Raw genomic sequence first — 22685 nt, forward strand, 5'->3', positions numbered from 1 at the left:
GCTTTGTCGCTATGAGTGCCTCAAACTGGCAAACGCGACCCGAGTCTTCGACATTTGTACATCACCTGCAACACTACAGTGGGAACTAATAGAGCCTGTACGATAAGTGAAACGCTCCACAACTTCGAGTGCCTCCTGTAGGATTGCAAGCGGCGTGTCCACTGACTGCATGTCCAGGTGTACGACCGCACATCTAGTGGGTAAAAAGCGCGCAGGTTGACTTGGGTCGGTCAGTCCAGAAACACTTGCGTCTTTTCTCCTCCTCAAAGGACGACTTCGTCTGCAACTTCGAGATCGACAAGGTTTTCGTCAGCAGCTGTTTAGACGACGGTATGAACTGTAACGGCTCCCTTTAACTTCCCACCACTTCGTGTAGTCTGATCAGTAGACGCGCTAAGGAAAGCTGCTAAAAGACCAACACACCAGTGATTCGTTTTCCTGTAGAAACAAAAGTATCATGTGCCTATGCATTTATCGAGAATTGGCTTGCTTATTCACTTCGCTTCGTCTGAGGTTAACGATGCCCATAAAAGGTGTAAAATGGTTATCCGAAGGTTTACCAAAGAAAATTATTGGAACTAGCTGGGAATTTTCGTGCAAGTTGTCTCCCGGATAACCACGCAAGAAACATCTCTGAGGAGGTTCCTTATGAGAAACAAAAGGCTGATCGGATGGGGAACACCAGGAGGGACACGAAAAAGCCAGAAATTGTAAGCTACACATATGGACACATACCCTTCATAAACTTTTCTGTTTTCGAGGATTGAAGGCGTCGAAATATGACCATGAAGATCTGACGTAGGAAAGGTTCGAGGGTGGGCTTTGGTACCGCCAAAACCAGAGCCCCCAACAAAGCGAAAGCATGCGTGTCATGAAGGGAGGATTGGATAAGTCGTTGATACACACCAAGCATCGCAGAAAGCTGAAACAGGCCGAATAAAGGAAGGTGATGATGATCATAATAACAGGCAAATGACCACAACCTTGTATTAGGCCCTGTTGGCTACTTCCTCCCATCACCAGTAATGCCATACTCATCATGATGGGACATACCACAAGGACAAACAAGGCAGAACAGATATGAGAATTAACTTTGTGGGTGCACAAAACCCCTCTTGATTGCATAATGGTATATGGAATGATGGGAGCCAGTGGTCAAATTAGTGAAGTGGGGAAAATAGATCAAAGCCTAAAGCATGGAGGTTTTTACACTAAAGTCACACTCATAAAAACTGGTGCCTTTTATCAGCGACGATCCAATGAGTCTTCTTTCCCCTCAGCAGAGATGAAATACCGTTGTGGTCCCCATTGGATCACAACGACATATAGGTACACTACAGCCCGTGCCGGTGCTCTGTCGAGTAAAGCGAATGGTGATTTCAACCAAACACCAGTGTAGCTGTCCGTGTGAATAGGAGATAGGCAATCGGTAAAGTTACCGAAACAAAAAACATTGCCCACTGACCAGAATATCTGGGTTAACGCTCCAGTTGAAACGGATTCTAGGATAATCGGCGTGAATGTGGATGAATACATTGTGCTCGCGTTAATGTTCATTAAGCTGTAACACCCTTCCGGTATCCAGCTGCCATGAGACCCGAAGGAAGCACGAGAGCTCGGATACGGCCAGGTCGCCCAACCCTAGACAGAGGAAGTCGAGAGGCAGAGGTCGGATTCGAACCACGGACCTTTCGATCAGTAAATTTGCGTTCTAAACACTTAGGCATCTCGTCCGTGTTTCTCTCTCTCTCTCTCTCTCGTGGTACTCTTACTGAGAAGGGATCAAGGAAATATCACACTGAGTTTCATTTCAGATGGAAGCACAAGAGCTGATATATAAAACGTCCTATTGGAAGTTACGAAAATTACTATATTCAGGTGTGATTCGTGAGGGTTGAATGAGGCATTCTAGATTGGACAAGTAAAAACAAACCGATTCTCCCGCCCTCTCCCATTTTAACGAGCATTTCCCGTGTAGGTAGTTCGTAAAAAGACATTGACCTCTGATTTGTGGAAGGATCAAGAATTCAGGGTTGTAGCTATCTACCCTGACACTCTAAAAGTGCTGTTGTAAATTGGATGTTCACAGCTGGTTGTCTTATCACGAAATGTGGGCAACATGTTCAGGCTTGTTGATACTGATTCAGATATTGCATTAGCGGAATTCGATCGAAAGACCCGGTAAATTCTAGGGAAATCTAAGTTCAACAATTTCAAAATCATGCTTTTTCGCAAGTGTACAAACAGTATTATTTGTCATTGTTCACATGTATTATAGGATGTTCAATTGAACAATACTATACTATATACTACTACCATATATAATATATGTACTATATATGTATACTATATATACATACTATATACCAATACTATGAAAGAAAAGAAAGCGTTCAGCTGTAGCACCCTTCCGGTGCCAAACTGCCATGCCGCCCGAAGGAAGCACGAGGGCTGGGATACTGCCAAGTTGCCCAAGCCTAGACAGGGGAAGCCGAGTGGCGGAGGTCGGATTCGAACCACGGACCTTCCAGTCAATAAATTCACGCTCTAACCACTTGGGCCGTCTCGCCCCCATACTAATACTATAATATGCGACTACCATACTATACTTGTACGACACTATAGACCAACATCTGATTAGGTTTGAATTAGTCGGCGTCGATGGATGTTTGACTGCTGAAAGTCACCGACTGTTTCAAATTTAATGGCACCAAAAACAAACGGGTATCGCTGACTGGGCGATCGACGTCCGAGTTCGCGTCTAACTGTGGGTGGCGAAAATCGATTGGATGACGAGTGGTAAAATGCTTACGGTTGACGGCCTATACTGCTGCCAACTTATGAAGCGCATGTTGTGCAGGATCTAGGAACGCTATGAATAAGAGCGATGTTATGGTAGGACACTCAGGATGATGGCATCAACATCAATAGGGCTTTTAAAGACGGAACAACCTACTCATAAGGAAGCCGTGACAACCTACAATCGATCTTGACCTTCTCGGAGTTTATCACGTGGGTACAGTTCCCGAGTTTCCCTCGACCCTATGGTTTACTTGAAGCCGAGTTGTGCGCCACAATGTAAACTAACTTGGTTTTAACGAGATCCAATTATATCCTATCTGAATCTCAACGGTTGTGATATTCTACAAGAACATAAGGTAGATGGAATTCGGGGATTAAGCTTACCTGAAGAACACCCGGACCACTAGTGGGCTGTTGAAGAGACTTAAAACAAGGTATTACGCCACCGAGTCGGACAACCTCCAGGTGGGGCCAACACGGGCATCCGCATGCAGCACAACAAAGCTCCGATTAGTAACTGAACTAATAATTTACGTACATCGATTTGATACCTAAATACTGCAGGACTATTCCCTTGTGAGTTATCTGCTTAACTGACTGAGCAAACGGGACTGTTTCGGTGTCATCGAAACAGAGGTTTTAGACTTTCAGCGGCAACACTTAGGCAAGCTTTCAAAGAAGCAACAGATCTACTCTAACGTATCACTCCGAGGCTGGTATATATATATATATATATATATATATATATATATATATATAACGTATATAAAGTATATACGTGTACCGCGATATTTGGAATATCGTAGCAACTGGAACATGAGGCGGCCTGGTGCAGCACATTCAGTTGCCTGGAAACATCAAAACCGTGAGATTCAGCTGGGTTCCAGGTCTCTCGAAAAACCAAATTAGTTTGCAAATGATTGTATATTCGCTAAATGCTTGTTTATTTAACACATAACAGTCCAGAATAGATTGCACTTCACTAAATTCCTAAGGGCATTCAAACTTGCCTGCTAACCCATCTAATTGCTCAGGAACCATGTTGAATTCACAGCGATTGGGCTGATAAAACTCAGAAAGAGACCTTCTCCGACAGGTATCGTCCGTGAGACTGAGTCAAGGTGATCTACCTTTGGAGATCGATTAATACGACAACCACTAAGATCTAAAGTATCCACTGTTCCCGAGACCCAGTGATTCAACAGCTGAACTAGTGTTATTTTTGCAAAATATCCGGTTGCCTACCTTGTTGGATGAGAGTACTTCCTCGATGTCGTGTAGCACGTACGATTGCATGAGTCGGGCCAAAGCAGGCACATTACCTCGCTGGTCCCACAGAGTTGGGACAAGCAGTCGGGGCAATAAGGCAGAATACGGTGGCGAAGGCCTAGTTCGACTTTGTCCCTGACTGCCAGACTGAGATCCGTTGACCATAGACTGGGACTTGCACACGGCTGTGACCGTATCAGACATGGGGTATTGTTCTAGCATAACGCTGAGCAACTGGAAGACGTATGGCACGAATTCTGAAAGACAATTTTCGAAATGGGGACAGTGAGGTAGGAGATTATGCTGATGCACGTTTAAAAGTGATGATTCTCATCAGCAAGCGGTTCGGCTCACCGGAAATATCGTTTTGCAGTATGTCTTGAAACACGGGGAAAAAGGCGGATTCAAAGTGTAAAACCGCGCTCGGGTCGGCAGCGCAAGTTGTTCGAATGCATAAACAAATGGTTTCGAACAAGAAATGATTGAAATTCGGTTTGCTCGGATTCTGTGTGGAGGGAAGAAAGCAGAGTACAAGAAAAGAGGGATGTGGCAATGAAAACATGCGAACACTCAACACAAGAGAAGACAAGCAAGATACGAAAGTTAAATAGCAATTGCATCGTGAGGATACGGAGTTGTGTGCTTACGACAAGCGATGAGCATCAAATTCAGGAATGGTGCGTCCGGCTAAAAATGTTACGCTAAGTTTGAACTACTGACAAGTAGAAAGTAGGCTGAACGAGACCGGAATGCCATTCACATTTCATGGTGTGAAAGCCGACCTGCTTGCCAAGCTCCACAATTTGCGTTCAAGGGATAGCATACCCCACATCGATACACTGTGTTCGACGTAGTTTGCACCAAACTTATCCCTGGACATCGACCAAACGACTGTCGTGCTTGGTAAAAAAAACAAGAACTATGATCAATTCCAGCTGAGACAATACTAGAAAACCCCAAAAGATTACTCCTTCCCGATTGTTCAGTGTCTAAAACCAGCGATCGCTGGAATGTAACACAAGGTAGACGAGAAGGGATGGAACGACCATTCTTCTTCGGAAGAGTAAACAGGATACTTTAAAGACAAACAGGAAAATGGGTGTCCTCACTGAAGTCTCATTATTTCGCTCACCTTCGCGACTTGAACAAGTATGGGTAGTAGAGTCGACACCAGAGAGTTCATAGAGGCCAAGCAGCGTTCCTGAAGGCAACAGCATGCCCGCATCAAAGCTAGATAGGAGGAAAATATTCAAAAAAACGATGGAGATATACGCGGAGGATGTCATATAAATCGGAGAAAGGGAGAACAGCTCGGAAGCCGGGCAAAGAAAGTTAAATCACGTGACGTTTCGGATCCACGTAATAAGAAAACAGTGAGGCAGTACCGCAGAATAAGCCATCAAGCCCTAGCTGGGATGACCGAGGAGGCCAAATATTTGTTTAACCGAGAATGAAATGGCTTCAAAAAGTCAATGCAAACGTGTCGCTAAAAGAATTAAAACCACGGTGTGAGTTATACGTTGTGAGGGTGGATTATAGAGTAACGAACATGCATTGCCAGGCAGCAGTTAAGGCTGTGTGACGAGAGTGTTTGACCATCGACGTATTCGGAGCATTTCCCGAGTCTGGTGGGAACCCCCGATCGGCAATCCTGAAGTAAGTCGAACGGTATTCTGGAGAAATAACCCACCCGCAATAGATAAACTGATCACACTGCATAGGTTGCACTGGCTTGGCCACGTGTTGCGTATGCCAGTCGACCGACTTCCTCGAAGGGCTCTTTTCGCACAACCACCTGAAGGGTGGAAGAGAGCCAGAAGCGGTCATACAATGACTTCGCAGAAAAGTGTGAAAGCCGTTACCAGCAAACTCAGCTGCACTGGTCATTGCCGTCTTCCTGGATGGGCACCCAGAGACGGTCCACATCAATGGTTAGAGACATTATCAGACATGGCCCAGTCGCACCCTCAATGGCGCTCACGCATCAAAGCTATTGCCTTCAATGCATAGCTCCCTTCCCAATCCCCCCACTTGACAGCCTACTGACAGTGCTGGATTTATGCACCAATTTATCATCCCCCGCCTGCAATGCGCAGCTACCTACCCCCTCCAAATCGTCGGTGAACGAAACCACGGCAGCTACAACCACTGTACGAGTACACGGTTATTACAGCTGACAATGATGATGATGATGACGTGACGAAAGTAATTCATAAAAGTCTAATTGAAGCGAGAAACAGAGAAGTAGGGTTTGCCACCCTGTTCGTTGATGAGAATTCTCGGGCCGATAGGCACGTGCAATTTCTCTCCAAAACCACATCATGGGTACGGACGCACTTCTAGTCCAAAAAAATCACATTTATGCAAAAAGGTACGTCAGGAGGAACTCAGTTTAGCCCAAATTAACTGTGCGCACTAAAATTCCTTTATAGAAAGTGGAACGGGCAGAGGGAATTAATAACATAATTGGTTGGTTCCGGGGAGATCATACCGCGAATTATTCTATTTGTTTCTTGACCGCCTTGATTCTCTCACATCAAACCGGGTGGATGGTGCTGGCTACGCTGAAACGAATTGTATCCACCTTAGATCATCCACAAGATCAAGCATTAGCGTGCTGTCATCTTCCCAAGAAGAGCGACCACAATTCAGCACACCAATTATCCTTTCTCTCTTGAAACGGACCACCGTATAAACTAAGCTTACGTAAGGTAAACCAACTATGAAACGGCGGTCAATTTAGGCTGGAAATGGCGCAAACCCAGAACCAAAAATCACGACTGTATGAATCTCCACGGTTTTCCATGACCCGATGTAACGATGTATACTACTGATAAAACATGCGAGTAGTGTCTGGTCAAGTGCGTCCGATGGAAGGTTGATATAGAACTTATTGAACCTCTTCGTTATTGTTTAACATCCAACAGACATCCAGAAAAGTTAAAAACAGGTCGCTTGAGAATGCCAACTTTATAAAAGCTGCGAGCAAATTAATTTTTCACTTTCGCGTCTCATAGCTTGCAGCCACTTAGTCCGCACTCAAAAGCACTCTTCTTTTCAGTTGGTACCGCGATTAGGACAGACGCCCACAGATCCATAGACAGATGGAAAATGGCATAATCGAGGGAACCGACAATGCTTATGACTCCACAGTAGTTTTGGTGAAGAGGGCGGCGGACGGGAATACCGATTTTACTAGGATCTTCGGGCTTTGGATGGATTGACCCTTAATGGGATTTTAACCGTCCATTCTGTCGCGGAAATCTGTTATTCGCTCTGGTATTCCAACTACTTCACAGGGTTTGATTTCCGTTCCGGATAATGGAAACAAGCCATCAAATCAGAGGACCGGGAAAACAGCGTTAAACGTTGGCAACATCCAGTATCAATTTAGAAGGATGCCGTTTGGCTTGTCAGTAGCACCATTCACTCGCCGGTGCCTGATGCCAAATGAAAGGAAGAGCGCCTTCAAGTGCAGATTTGGTTAACACGAATTAAGCGGTTGCAAACTATGAGGCACAAAAGTAAAAATCTCAGCAGCACAGTTTTCGAAAAGCGAGGATTCTCAAGCGTCCTCTTTCCTGACACTACTCGCATGTTGTAACCGTAGTACACACCGGTAATACAGGGAACACTGTGCCCCATGCCTCGAAGGCACACCACAACTGAAAAACTTCGAGCCGTCCAACTGCCCCCTCAATACTCCCCCCAACCGACCAGTGACCGGCCAGATCACGTCTTAGTCCCTAATCTAAGCGTGCCGTCTGAAACACTTTGCTATGACTACATGACACTTTGGAGTTGTATAAAACTTCACTAGGTCGATTGTTAGTCATCAACCGTGTGATCAGCGTTTTGGACCGGCTGTTGAAAGAAGAAGATAGGAAGACGGCTTGTCGGCCACGGTACCAAATTGATCACGGGGCATCGTTGGGTAGTTACTGTTGGGGGGAGGGGGAGAACTATGATTCAGAAAATTGTAAAACTATAGGTAGAAACCTGTTCACTTTCATCTGACTCACCTCGCACCACATAGACATTCTCGGTCGAGTCTGGAATGAGAAGAACTGCCAACAAACGATCTATCAGGAGTTGGGGGTCCGCAATCTGGTCTTTGGTGATCCTGTAAACAAAAAGTGAGTCAAGATGGCCAGAGAGGGGGGAAAACAGGATGACTTTTTGACCGGATATGGAGATAATAGGCGTGTTTGGAAGATCAAAATCGGATTGGAGCGAAAGCACCACAAACAACGAGATAAGACACAATTTGGATATCTATGAAACAACTTGAGGCAGCAGTTGCAAGCCTTCACAGAGCGAATTAGGCATTTCAATGACTTTCGATTCCTGAGCACACACACACACACAAACTCAGGACAATCTGTGACACCATGGTCTAATGTGAACTTATTCCGCTCGACTGTGATGTCGAACCCCATGTTATATTTTATTAACGTGAATCACGTCATCGATCAAAGTAAAATTTTGAGCTTCGACTAATCACACTGGGCTGGCTTAGCCACGCGCTGCATATGCCAGTCGACCGACTTCCTCGATGGGCACTTTTCACACAACCACGTGAATGGTGGAAACGAGCCAGAGGCGGTCAAACAATGACTTGGCATCAAAATATAAAAGCAAACTCAGCTGCGCTGGTCGTTGCCGTCTTCCGGGATGGGGACAACAAGACGGGTTAGAGACATTGTCAGACATTGCCCAGTCGCGCCCTCGATAGTGCTCATGCATCCAAGCTATTGCCTTCAATACATCGCTCCCTTCCCAACCTCCCACTCGATAGTTTACTGACAGTGCCATATTTACGCACCAATTAATCATATCCCCCTCCAATGTGCAGCTACCTCCCCCACCTCACCCCAAATCACTGGCGAACAAAACGGTGGCAGCTACAAATACTGAACGACAAGCCCGCGGTTCTTGCAGCTGAGAATGATGACATTTAACATCATTCTGGACACTATATTCGGTGTGGGCCAATCGAGCTTCTAAAATGAGTGATATGATAGCAAATAATAAAAAAACAGTTCAGCCGTAACACCCTTCCCGTGCATGCGGGCCGAGATAATGATGGGTTGCCCAAGCCTAGATGAGAGCAGTCAAGATGCCATTGTTAGGTTCGAGCTAATTCGAACTCGAGTGGTATGATGAGAGGCAGTGATCGCGTTGCGGTACGAACAAACTGCTGCTGGCTTGGATTTCCACACACCAGTACCAATAACGCGGAATGCGGGAAGTGGACGCGGACCTGAGAGTGGCTGCTGAAAACGGAAGGTCTTGGGAGCTCACAGTGATTCAAACCCTATTCGAGGTGGACAGTTCAGCAATGAACCATCACATCAACAACTCACGGAGACGACCACCCGTGTTTAAATCACAATCAAATTAAGAGGTCTGGGAAAGACCCAAACTCTGCCTCTCGACTTCCCCTATCTAGGCTTGGGCAATCTGGCAGTATACCAGCCCTCGTGCAACCTTCGGGTGGCATGGCAGTTAGGCACTGAAAGGGTGCTATGGCTGAATGATTCTCTAAATTATGACTTGTTATCTGTTGTAACGGGACATGAGAGATTAGAGGCAAATGGGGTAACACAACCTACATCTACCGCGGAACAGACGTAACGAAACACAGGGGAGTATACCAGGCTATGCGCTAGCTAGATAAGGATGTTTGTTTGTGTAACCGATGAACGCATGTCGAATATAAGTACACGACAGAAGACTCGAACTATTACTGGTAAAGCTTCGGTAAAGTTGAGCATTTCCAATGACGAAAGGCGACTGATACTACGTTGGGATCTCACGCTTCTCTCGCTCGGCAAAATGCTTCTCAACGAGCACAATGTACCTGTAGTGGGTTCTGGTCTCCGTGCGACTACTCCTAAAAGCGGGCACCACGGATAACGCGCACAGTGGCACACTGTTTGGGGGGTTTTCTCTTCTCTACTGACGTAAATGGAGGGGACTAGAGCGTCCCGTTCGTTTGCTGTGAGACAATCTTTGATGATGCATCCTTGCGAGAGACAACTGTGGCTGATTTGCCAGCTATAAAAGGTAGAAGAAAATCTATACGGACACCGCATTCCGTTTGAGACTGAGTGCGTGACTGCTCCATTCGTGTTTCTAACCGGTTCGCTCGACTAACTTATCAGATGAGACAGAGACGTCTAGGCAATTTTATGGCGGAGCAAACTCACAGAGGATCTACCAACGTCCCAGGTCGTTTCATGGCTAGCAACTTGTCAATCAGTGCTGCCGCGTAGCTGTGTACCACCGGTGCCGTGGCAGTTAGAAGTTGCGGGGACAAATTGATCAACTCCACAAGTGTGGTCAGGGGTAAGAGACCGCGGAACGTGATGGCGTAACGCATGCAATCGGCCTTGATCACCGGAAGATTGTTAACTGCGGTAAAAGAAAGGAAACGAATTTACAACACAAATCAGTACAATGAAACCACCATGAGAATGCTCCCGTCCCAGTGAATGTAATACGAATACAAATACCAGACTCAACACTGGAGTGTACTTTACGGATTTAGTAAGTAAGCCAAGTCCTGGAGAAACCTATTAGTATTACTATTCCAAAAAAACATCAGCCGTTCAGCTGTAACACCTTTTCGATGCTAAGCTGACAGGCTACCCGAAAGAAGAACAAGGGTTGGAATAGCGACAAATACACTCGTTTGTAAATCAACCGGGCTTTCAAGGGAGACTCAAGTGAATCCCTCGTTTTTATGATGTTCTACATCTGAATGTGTTGCACACAGGCCGCCTCGTGTTTCAGTTGGTACGATATTCGATATATCACAGTATATTTTCATAAAGGAAACTACTCACAAGGTTGTGAGGGTTGGAATACTTCAGGTTGCCCAAGTTTAGCCAGGAGCAGTCGAGATGCCAGGGTTATGTTCGAACCACGGAACTTGAGGTCATTAACTGCGCGCCTTATGCAGAGTCATTTTGACCTCTAGGTCACCGAAGTTAGTTGTAACCTAACCGCTTGTGTTTCGAACGATGTCATCTGCGTGTATGACAAGTCAACACGGTTATCATCAGTAGTCGTCTATGCACTATGGCGGTCGGTTTGATCCCAACGGTGTATGGTTGGAAAAGCAACGAGATACGGTTGCTAATCGATAGCAGTGGGAGATGGACCTAGTGGTTAGAGCGCGAATTTACTGACCAGAATGTCCGTGGTTCGAACCCGACCTCTGCCTCTCGACTTGCCCTGTTTAGGCTTGGGCAACCTGACAGTATCCCAGCCATCGTGCTTCCTTCGTGTGGCATGGCAGCTAGGCACCGAAAAGATGCAACAGCTGAACGATTTTTTCCCGATATCAGTGGCGTTCTTCTTGTTAGTTCCTATCCCGATTGTATGGATACAGAGCTGCAAGTGTGAGAACCTTGGAATAACTGAGAGAGCTAGATCCCTTTCCCATCCACTTTTATTGTCTGCTTAATCAAGGTATCAAATAAATGATGGTTGTATGATGGCAAGATTGTCTGCGTTGAAAACAACCGAAACGCTACACCAAAGTGTCTCTGTACGTTGTTGAGGCCGGATCACATCTGCGCTCGTGACTCAGTTGTTGCAGTTGCCCGAAATCAGCGAAACGCCCCACCCTCACTGGAGCACCTCAGCAATAGACGGATAGTGAAGAGATTCGTAATCCGAACAGCTGACATTCAGCGGACGCGCGCAAATCATCATTTTGACCACTGAGCAGTGTGTTTTGGCTTGGCCTTAACTCCCGAGTAGGTAACATCTCGAACCCAGAACAGGGTTTTCACATATGGAGAGCAATGTACGTAATCAAACGAATAAAACGGTAAAATACTCAACAATAGGTCAGATGAGAAGCGTCTGAAAGTAGAGGAAATCTCCACTAACCGTTAGCATTCCTCAGTTCCGGAAGAACGTGCGTTTCGAAGAAAGTTGGAATGTTCACCAGTTCTGTGGATATTGTCACTCCGAGCTGAAATGGATCAGTACACGAGGGGGGGTTACTAAGATGAAAACACACAGAAGCTCAGCTGCACATCAGATAAGCGTGACTATATGAGAGGCCAGTAGGCAACAAACCAATTGTGTCATGTGGAGATTGTTCCACGCCATCTAAGTAGTGCGATTTGGTCGCCCTTGGAGTAGTTGTATGTAAGCAACCAATGCTCAAGATGGTATTTTGTTGAACCCAAGACCCGAAAAGAAAGGGTCGAGAATAGAAGGCGTTGGATTGAGTCATATAAAGGCTTAAAGCGGACCTGTCAAACTGCGAAAGTGCATATAGCAGTCTGCAAGCCTATTTTCCAAGTATACGGTTGTACAATGATGAAATAAAGGAATTTATTAGCTAAAAAGAAATTCACCTCTTCAGTGAGATATCATCATTATTAGTTATCGAAACCGGGTACTTGCCGTACAGAGGTTAGGGCTGCCACAGATTCGTTCACCGATGATTTGGGGAGAAAGGGGTAGTTAGCTGCGCTTTGGGGGCGGGAGCTGATATACTTGATGCGTAAATACAGGGACCGTTGAGAGGGGCGTAATACATTGAAGGCAGTAGCTTGCATGCATGAACACCATTGAGGGCGCGGCTGGGCCATGTCTCTAAACGCTGATGTGTTCTGTCTAGGGTTCCCCATCGGAGTGCACAGCAGTGACCGACGCAGCTGAGGTTTCTGGTAATTGCTTTCAGACTTCGCTGCTCGACCTTCCTATCTCGTTCCCACCATTCGCGTAGTTGTGCAAAAAAGGAGGAAGTCAGTGGACTGGCGCATACGGAGCGCGCGCCCAAACAGCGCTTCCTGTGAAGTGTGATTAGTTCATCTATCGCGGGGAGTTATTTCTTCCGAAAGCCATTGCTGATTTGGTGCTTTCATCAGGCACAGATGATCAAACGCTGAGGTATTTTGGACGTCCTCAGTGCTCACTGGCCGCGTTTCTGACCCTCATGATAATGTGAAGCGCACCGCAGCATTGTAACGTCAACTATTGACGGATAAGCTGATGTCACGCATACAACACATGTGATGCAGGTTCACAAAAGCTACTCTGGCTTTTCCAATCTGGACGAGAATACACTATTTGGTAATATCACCGGGACTAACACAGACCCCCAGGTAAACACATTTGTTTGCTATCTAAATCGGTTCATCCGTAAGCATGAGGCTAGGGTTCGAGCCCACCGAGTCTTGCAGTAACAGTTCGCAGGTGTGAAGCGCATACCGAACCGTGAGTCAGAATCAGCTATAGTGTTCACTGTTATGTGTATTACAGTGGCGTCGGATCCAAGGAAAGCTATGACGTCTGCATGCTCGATACCTGTGGACGAACACATTCCGACCCCACAAGTAAGGAATGAGTGCTTCATAATCGCATCAGTGACGAAGTTGAAAAGGAACGGTGAGACAGGACAGCTTTGCCTGACGCCACTCAACGTAGTGAACTCAGGCGAGAGCTTCCAGTAGACCTTCACAGTCCGCAGCCGTTGGCGTACAGAGCCTAATAGAAGGTCAATAATTTATTGGGTGCAACTTTGCTCCATAGACTGCCATAACGCATGATGGTTCACAGAGTCAAAAATAGCTTTCGAGTTAAAGAGACCATCATTAACGGTTACTGGAAACAGTGTCGCTAATCCAGAATCGTTCGGAGATTGAAAAGGTTATCAATGCGTTCTATTGCAGAACACAACCCAGTGTGGTTCTCACAGATCTGTTTCTCCTTGTGTTCAGTCAACTTTCTAATAACAAGACCAGAGAGTATTTTAGATGCCACAGCTACCTGGCTGATGCCAGGGTGGGTTTCACACAACGTCCGCGTACCCTTTTTGAATATACGGATAACCGTCAACATGCCCCATTCTGCAGGCACTTTTTCTTCGTTGCGTATCGCGCCAATTAAGCTCTGTCCGATGGGTCACCAGGGTCACCAGGTCTTCTTTGAAGAGAGCTGGATACAGACCGTCCGGTCCTGGTGCCTGCCACGTTTCAGTACCGATAGCTCGTACTTTATTTCGTCTTCCGATGGGCAATCAAGGTATACATTCCATTCGCCCGTGTGCATTATCTCCACAGGCTGTGTTGCAGGAGGCCAGCTCAACTGTTCTTCGAAGCGTTTGGTCCATCTTTCCAGTCGATGCTTTAGCGAGTGAACTAATAAGCCATCTTCTTCACTTATCCTTTTACTGAATAGTGCGTCGGCGGTCACGGTCAACTGTTGGGAGATCGCGGAAGGCAGCATCGCTGCTTCCATGAATATGGACATGCTGATCGCCTGGGGGAAACACCTTACTGCCTTCACACTCCTGTTGCAGAGGACAGTACGACTTTACCTCCAGTCCGGCTCGTGCCCCGATTATTCGTAGTGCGGGGTCTCGCTGCTCTTGGTCCGGCTGCTCCCCTTTGGCCTTCCTGGCATGGTTGCACTTTGTGGAACGAAGTTCCAGCCAGTGTAGCCCGCGGGATCATTGCAGCACTGAAGCCCGACCACCACGTCAAGGTGGCAGCTTTAGGTTGGGAATGATGATCGTGCTTCTTTTGGGCCCAGGCCAGGCCCTCGAAGGAGTGTTACAGCTGAAGGATCACTTGTATTCCATTATTCTATGCTTTGGTTTTGTCTTCATCTAAGGCTACGACGTCTCTGAGAGTCCCAACAAAATCCGGTAAGGAATAAGTCTTCAACAAGCTGCCCTATAGAAATGAGTAGTTCGAACCAAACCTCAGCATCTCGGGCGGTCCTATTTATGGTTAGGCAATCTGGGATCATTTTGCGCTTCTCCTCCTGCCCTCCTGTATCCATAAATGTGGACATGCTGGTCGCCTGGAGGAAACACCTTACTGCTTTCACACTCCTGTCGCAGAGGAAAGTACGATCTCACCCCCAGACCGCCTCGTAGCACAGTTACTGACTACTCCCCTCTGGCCTTCCCAGCATGGTTGCACCTTATAGAACGATGTTCCAGACAATGCAGCCCGCGGGATCATTGCACCACGCAAGCCCCACCACCACATCAAGGTGGCAGCTTTAGGTCGGGCTTCAGTAAAATAATAACACCAAGTTTACATTAGTATGTTTAGTGATTTCGAGGGAACTGTGATTACATCCTAAGAACCACGTTAGTGTGGAGCAAAGCACATACCGAGCATCAGATACTGGCAACAAGCTAAAGTCGCCACTTTTCTACTGCTACGAGTTGGATCGACAAAGATTTCTAGAGAAAATATCCCGTCGGATGGCAAACAAACAAGAATCAGTTAGATGAAGATAAACTTGAGTCTATGCCAGGAAACAGGATAAACAAGTGAAACCGGGGGGTGTACCTTTTCTGTCTTGCCACGGGCAGCTACCGAGGTGACCAATAAGAGAGCCGCGTCCTTGGAGGGCCAGGCACTGCCATCGGGACTGTTGGCATACTCGGCAAGGAGGTGCTGAATGTAAGTGGAGAAATTGGCCACCACAGGACCTTCGAACGCCTCGCAAAGAACGTGTACCAAATTACAAGCGGATCGGCGTCGTGTGTGTACATCGGATCCTTCCAAATCTAGTCGCAGATATTCCTCGGGGTTGTCTGCAAACAGCTCCTCATCCAAAGCTACCAATGGGGAAAATAGGCAACTAATCAGTCCAATCGGTGTCATCCAGCCAAAACACTACTGACTCTTGCAAACCTATCGGCAAAAGGATAATCAGTTTAATTACTAGTAAAACAAACGGATTAGAGCCCCGTCAACTCATTCCGCCATTTTACACCGTGTTTAGGTTTGTAAGCGAGATTTCCCCCAAGTAGCTGACAATCTAACATTTGCTTAACTACGAGGTAAACAGTTCATGGTGGGTCTGGTGAGATGGTAAGTAAACGGACTGTACTCACTGCTAAGAAAGAGATCGACGAATTCGATCAGGCTTTCGGGACGTTTCGGTCGGTCTCCGCAGACACAACAAGTATGACTGGGAACTGAACTCGAATTATGGGTGCCCCGAACAGTTGAAGGCTGACGGGGGCGAGATGGCTCAAGTGGCTAGAGCGCGAATTTACTGACCGAAAGGTCCGTAGTTCGAACACGACCTCTGCCTCTCGACTTCCCCTGTGTAGGCTTGGGCAACCTGGTAGTATCCGAGCCCTCGTGTTTCCTTCGGGTAGCATAGCAGCTAGGCACCGGAAGGGTGCTACAGCTGAACGGTTTTTTAAGGCTGACGAAAGCATATTTTCTATTGTGCCATTTTCCCAGAAATGCCGTGTCGCTACGAAAATTGGGTTTCAGGGGTTACAGCTCTAAATGTGATATACATCGATTATTAGACCATATGTAGGTGTAGTCTGAATGAAGAACTGTTTGATTTCGAATCACCAACAGACGAAGATGATCGACAATCACAAAATAAAGAAGTGGACGTCAGTCTACCTCAGAAGGCGCTAAACAAACGGACATCTCTGCGAGATTGGAGCATCAACAAACGCAAAACCACAGGCGATACGATAGGAAACGCAAGTCTGACTTACCTCGGAAGTGCATGTTTGGAAGAATCACTTTTTCACACAAACTTTGCAAAGCCTCCGGACTTTCAAACAAGTGTCTGTGCTGCGGACGAGCAATCACGGAACTGAGAAATTCAATGGCGTTCCCGATAAGCTATAGGATTGGCGAGAGGAGAGGAATCGTACTATAGCACAAACGAGTGAACAGCGTGGTCATCAAATCAGACCTACAGTTGTAGTTCTCAGTAGAGAAACACCTGGAGGACCGATCCCTTCTGGGGGTACTTTATACTACTGTTGTGTTACTACTCTCATGAAATGAAACTGGCTTCTGCAAGAGTTGGTCCCTCCAGAGGCATGAAAATCTGTTTGTCACTCACCATGTCAAACTTGCTTTGTCCGCCCGTATTAACCAGCATTTCCCACACGTCCGTCACGAAACCCGGAAGATAGGGAGCAAACTCTGCTTCATACTTGGAAGCATACAGACTGGTGATGTCGCAAACCTGAGACTTGACCTGTTCCACCAGAGCTGAGCCCTCTGAACCGGTCAAACTTTCCGCGGCCGAGTCCACCAGTTGCACTACACTCGCGTCCAATTGGAGCAGACTGCGGAATATGAGCATCCAGTCTGCAATGTTGTCCTCGAAAAATTCGGGTAAGTCCTGTTGCGGGTGTACGTGTCCCAAGGTGGGAAATAACGCAAAAAATGTATCAGTTAGCTTTGCTAATTTGAGTGGGAAGAGGAAAAGAGGGAGGCATCTATTCAGCATCTAAAACACAACACAGATGACCAATCGGAGCACGGTTAACTGAGGTGAAGAGCATCCCACGTGCTGTATTTCAGAAAATTCAATCCCCACAAACAAGAACACTTCCTACGGGGCTAAAGAAATAATTCCCCAAAGGTACCGCTCCTCCTTGTGTGGAGTAAATTCATCGGATGTCCAACAGCTTCTTTTCATACACCTAACCAAGGTCTTTATCAGAGTATTACGATACGAGATTACAAAAGGTTGGTGGAATCTGGTAGTGTAAAGAACGAGCGGTTGTGATGCTCCCTAAAAACTTCCGAGGAGGGAATCAGCAAATTAAAAAAAAACAGTCATGTGGGGAAGACGTATCATTAGGTTACAAACAGCTGAAACTATTACGGTCTCCATATCAGTGTCGTGTGTTATCTAGCTCTATTTACTAGCTTGAGGAGCTTCAAGCCGCGTTTGAAAAGCGTGGTTCATTCCATAGTCATATCGCAAGACGCAGCCCATCTAGTCATATCAAATCCTACTCAGTAGACCTCCTAGGTATTGCCAAATGGTAGAATAGCATCGTTAACGAAGTCGGTCCGCTTGGCATTAGCTTCTGAATGTCAGCTGAACAAAAGCGTCGAGCCACAAAACCTTTTCGGTGCCTAGTAATCATGCTAGGTAGCGCGAGGCTGAGAGACTGCCAGATTGCCCAAGCCTAGGCAAGAGCAGTCAAGATGCTGAGGTCGGGTTCGAACCACGGACCTTCCGGTCAGTAGGTTCGTCCCCGAATCACTGACCTATTTCGAACTTAGTGTTGATTGGCCTTCCCACTGCCTTGTTTCTTCTTAGAAAGTGTTCTTGTACCGTTCAGACAGGTCTAGTTTATACAGGGGGATTGCATTGCGCAACGTTTGATGTCCTGCCGAAGATAATACATCACCTTCGAGAGCTTACTACACCGTACACATGCTGAATAGCCTACGGACTTTGCTGTCACCAGGCCTTAATTCAGCGAAGTACCCCGATGAATGCCGGCCAACGGTTGCTCCAAAGACAAGGCTTGGAATAGAATGGGTCTTCATGACTTCATGTCAGCTACAACTGTCATTGCTACTTTTGTCATTATCATCATCATGGACAGTACGACATCAGTGCTCAACACTGATGCTTCGCTGCCATACTTTTTGGCATTTTCGAAAGAATCATGAACACAGTGATTCCCAACTCAGTCTAAGAAAGATGATCTGTTTCGAAAGGGTCTCGTTCACAGTACATTCAGCGTGCCTTCTGCAGCTGATTTTACAAACCGACAATAGTGAATATGAAAAGCTGACGGTTAGCGCAAACTGAACATAAGACGCCCTCGTTTTCGGAGTTTAAGTGAATATGTGAAGAATGAATGTAAGAGCTGCAAATTATCGACCGTCTACTAAAACGGAATGAGAGACAAACGTTCCTGGAAGACAAACTCTTCTTCAGACGAAAACGGATATCCAAAGACTCACTTACCTGGCAGTTCAGGCTGAGGAAGATCTTGCAAACCAGAAGGAGACACTGGAATACGGGTACAAGTGGAGGGCCTTCGGTCAGACGCTGTTCCCCAATGACAAGCGCCAGCAAAGACTGAAAGATGGGAACAATCAAGAGTAGGTTTCAGCACGGTGTAGAGCAATGAATGCGCAAACAAATCAAGCACTCTTGCTCACTTTCCAGAGATGTTTCCCACAGGGTACTTATTTTAGAGTAGACAATGAGAGCCAGTGCCGACGACTTCTAGGCTGGAAGACGAGTCAATTTGTTCCCGGCCACTTGTTAAATCATTCACCAATGTGATAAAGTCGTTCACTTGAATGATCAAAACACCTTCATATGATCGGACTGACCTTTGCGAGCCGGGGATCCGAGGCCCGTGACTATCGTTATCTTTTGCGTACTGCTGAAATCGGTTGAACCAATAAACCTCCAGTGGAGAGACGGGGAAACTAGCAGTTGGTGAATCAGCACACTTCATTTCAGGAATGTACCTCTTCTTGAAAACTACCATGGCTCTAGTATGTGCCGTGCATGGTGAGTTATCGCCTCTGGGAATCGTTGTTGCCCGCGTTAAATCCCGGGTGTCGAAAACCTACATTCTAGCCAACTACCATCTGGCAGAAGAGAGTAAAGGAAGTTAAAAAGGCTTGATATTTTCGGAGAAATATTCTTCCACCCACATTACTCTGTCCATGCTCCCTTGGAGATGCTGGTGGCTATAATCTCATACTCATGGCAGTGGCGCTCCCGCTGTCAGTTTCTGTCCAAACTGTCTGGTTGGAAAAAAAACCGTCCAGCTGTAGCACGAATATGAAGCAAGCACGGCAATTCCGATCAACCACCCCGAATTTTTGGCTGTATAGACCTGAGAAACGTTGTGGCGTCTTAGCACCGGTTGCTGAGGGTCACAGAGTAGTTGGAGTTGAATGTAGTCATTCTCGCTCGACGTGATCAGCGGTTCGTCAACAAAGCTGATCTGTGCTAATCGATTGGGGTAGTTGAGTAGTTGCTCTTTACTTACAGTTGAAGGTGAAGGCACTGAGCATCGTCTTTCATAATGCCGGGAGCTGAACGCCGCAACTTGGATACGCCGATCTGAAACCAGCCCGCGTAGTTTCGAGCACGGTTCAAGGAAGATGCTCACGTCCCACTAACACCATGTGTGGCGATTTGGAGCATACAAACCAAAGGTCGTAGAATACTCTGTAGCCTGGACCAAGGCGATCGGAAAAACATGGTACTCATGCTTCGGTAGTGCTGGTATTTGCTTTACGGTTAAATATACTTATTCGCTTTTCACTAACACAACCCGCGACTAACGGACTCATTTGCTTGTGACTAGAAAATTAAGGTACCGAGTACACTCCGCAGTTGCGAAATGATCACGAAGATGATCCGCGGCTTGGTGTTCAGCGGGCAACGTTTGTAAACATTGGATTTCAGCAGATAAAGTGGTGGGCCTGAATTTGAAGAGATGCGGAATTAACGAGTCACAAAGGTGTCACTCGTAACCTGCTGGCAACTCGGAATCCACATGCAAGAACCGAAATCAGTCAGGAAGGAACGTCATTGAACCGAGGATTCATATACAATGGTAAAGTCTGATTCCAATAAGGTTCGCTTTCGACAATGACCAGGCATAAAATAAGGGTCAACATATTCCACCAGGTGGGTACGGAACGCGTGAGATTGGGTTGCAAGATTACATAGTGAAACCTACCTTTGCAAGCTCAGTCATTGGCGCTCCAAACTGACCGATCACTGTCTTCATTTCTCGGAATAGATCATTCCCGGCACACTCATGGCGATACCTGGGAAACAGAGGATTTTGTGAGGGGAAACGGTTTGTTTGATAGACCAGCAGATGGTAGAATAGGATGCTATGAATTTATCCCGAGGTTCTGGCACACTCTCTGTACCTGATATTTTTAATCACAAGAGCAGACGCAACTAAATGATCTGTTTTGAAATCGGGAAAGAACTGTAACTTTGTAGGCAGTTAAATTATGGATACTGCGGACGACGACGTCAAGTCATGACACCGGCACTGGAAATAATTCTAAGTGTGTCTGAAACATTGTGGATGTCCTTCAGGTTGTAAAAGCCTCACTTATGTGTGAAGGTCACAACGAATGGTACACTGAAAGAAATTAGTATACCAGCTGACAGAGAAACTTATGAAATCGTTCAACTCTAAAACCATTTCGGTACCTAACTGTCATGCCACCCTAAGGAAGCACGAGGGCGGGATACTGTCAGGTTGCCCAAGCTTAGACAGGGGAAGTCGAGCAGCAGAGGTCGGGTTCGAACCGCGAACCTTCCTATCAGTAACTTCGCGCCCTAATCACTTAGAAGAAATGTTTCACTGAAGATTCCGCAGTCTATGCCAAAAACAGTATACAGCTGTTTCACCTTTATTGGGAATCATCACGAGCATGCACTTCACAAATCTCCATGAGCCTCGTGTATCTTTTTTGCGGTGCAGGTGTACCTCGCTTACAGCATAAAACTTCCCTTGAAATTTGAAAATCTCATTACAGTACGTATAGATTATGAGAAACGTCTGAGAACTGCTCGGTGTTGCACCCGGACTCAACTACTCTGCTCGATACTTCACTAAATGCGGGCGTGTAAGGGTTGATGCGACCACAAATCTATAAAACGAAGATACCCATCGGGGAATCGTAAGACCCTTCGGTCCAAAGGAAGCACAAGGGATGAGATGACACCAAGTTACCCAAAGCTAAACAAACATATTTGAGAAGCCGGGCTTAGCTTCCAAACAAGGAACTTCTGGTCAGTAATGTTATGCCTTAACCACCGAGCTACCTCGAGCGCGAACGCTTGAGAATTGTTTACAGTTGAGATGGTTCTGGACACAGTTTGGGTGAGGTGGTGTGAGATGGTTCTGCAGCAAAAAATTGTTTTAAAGAAGGAACCAAATATGGGTGAGAACATCGCTAGATTCGTGTCCTTCGTACAGTTACTGTCAGCCGGATATAAAATATAAAATACTAAAACCACCTAATGTGCTGACTGATAATTAGTTTGTACAGGGAACCTAAGAATGCTTGTTTGTAGGTCGTATTAGTGCAACGCAATTCTAAGGAATCGTCGATGTCTGTGAAAGACCTGAACTGGAAGACCTGAGCTGTTAGACTGCTACCAGACATAATGCTCGCTGGAACTACGGTGTAACGTATGCATCAAACTGTTCTTTGAGCAACCAAGCAGCAGACAAGGTTGGCTTTACAAAACACCTAGTGGGAGGTATCCAAAAGGCAACGTACCGCTTAAACAGGGTGTGCGCAGTCTGCAGTACCCCTCGAACCATATTGAGATCTGCACCAAGTTGTACCATGCGTTCGACGAGCTCGGGAATCAGATTTGGCCATTTGTCTGGAAAATCCTCCTGCCAGATTGCTCCGATCGCCTCGGATAACTGCGGTTGCAGAGCACCGGTAACGGAGAGCAAGGCGCCGAGTATTTGATTCCGGACACTGTTTCTGTCGGCCTCGGAGATGCGGTCCAAGGTGCCCAAATCCTAAAATCGACACCGAATACACAAGCAAATGGAGCAAGATATTAATAAGCGCGTGTTCCCATAAAATGGCCGAAATAATGCTGGTTCTATTAGCGCTGGAGCACGTCTAAGATCTCTTCCTATCCTGAATGAATCACGACAAAGACTAACGATAAATCAGACTGTAATATCATCTCTTTTCTGTTAAGAGATCAACGCTAAACTCAAATCAGAATTGCGGGTCCAGGTGAGGTTGCAAGTCAGTCACCAGAGAAATTTTCAGGATGTGCAGCTACTTAGTTTGTTGTCTATATAT

General features: G+C 46.3%; 1 protein-coding gene across 1 annotated transcript in view; it reads right to left on the reverse strand.

The window, feature by feature from the left end:
- Positions 1 to 22685, reverse strand: part of T265_15265 (hypothetical protein) — a gene marked incomplete at both ends in the record, with an annotated part of 37588 nt that overhangs the window by 7231 nt on the left and 7672 nt on the right. Inside the window, 13 exons of the mRNA XM_009177338.1 lie at positions 736 to 922; positions 4048 to 4328; positions 4426 to 4576; positions 5204 to 5301; positions 8094 to 8194; positions 10284 to 10488; positions 11977 to 12061; positions 15408 to 15679; positions 16589 to 16718; positions 16945 to 17286; positions 18823 to 18936; positions 20567 to 20657; positions 22137 to 22390. Coding sequence (XP_009175602.1) covers positions 736 to 922; positions 4048 to 4328; positions 4426 to 4576; positions 5204 to 5301; positions 8094 to 8194; positions 10284 to 10488; positions 11977 to 12061; positions 15408 to 15679; positions 16589 to 16718; positions 16945 to 17286; positions 18823 to 18936; positions 20567 to 20657; positions 22137 to 22390 — 2311 coding nt within the window. The remainder of the gene's footprint in view (positions 1 to 735; positions 923 to 4047; positions 4329 to 4425; positions 4577 to 5203; positions 5302 to 8093; positions 8195 to 10283; positions 10489 to 11976; positions 12062 to 15407; positions 15680 to 16588; positions 16719 to 16944; positions 17287 to 18822; positions 18937 to 20566; positions 20658 to 22136; positions 22391 to 22685) is intronic.

Source organism: Opisthorchis viverrini (genome assembly GCF_000715545.1).
Source record: "Opisthorchis viverrini unplaced genomic scaffold opera_v5_417, whole genome shotgun sequence".
Taxonomy (NCBI): Eukaryota; Metazoa; Platyhelminthes; class Trematoda; order Opisthorchiida; family Opisthorchiidae; genus Opisthorchis; species Opisthorchis viverrini.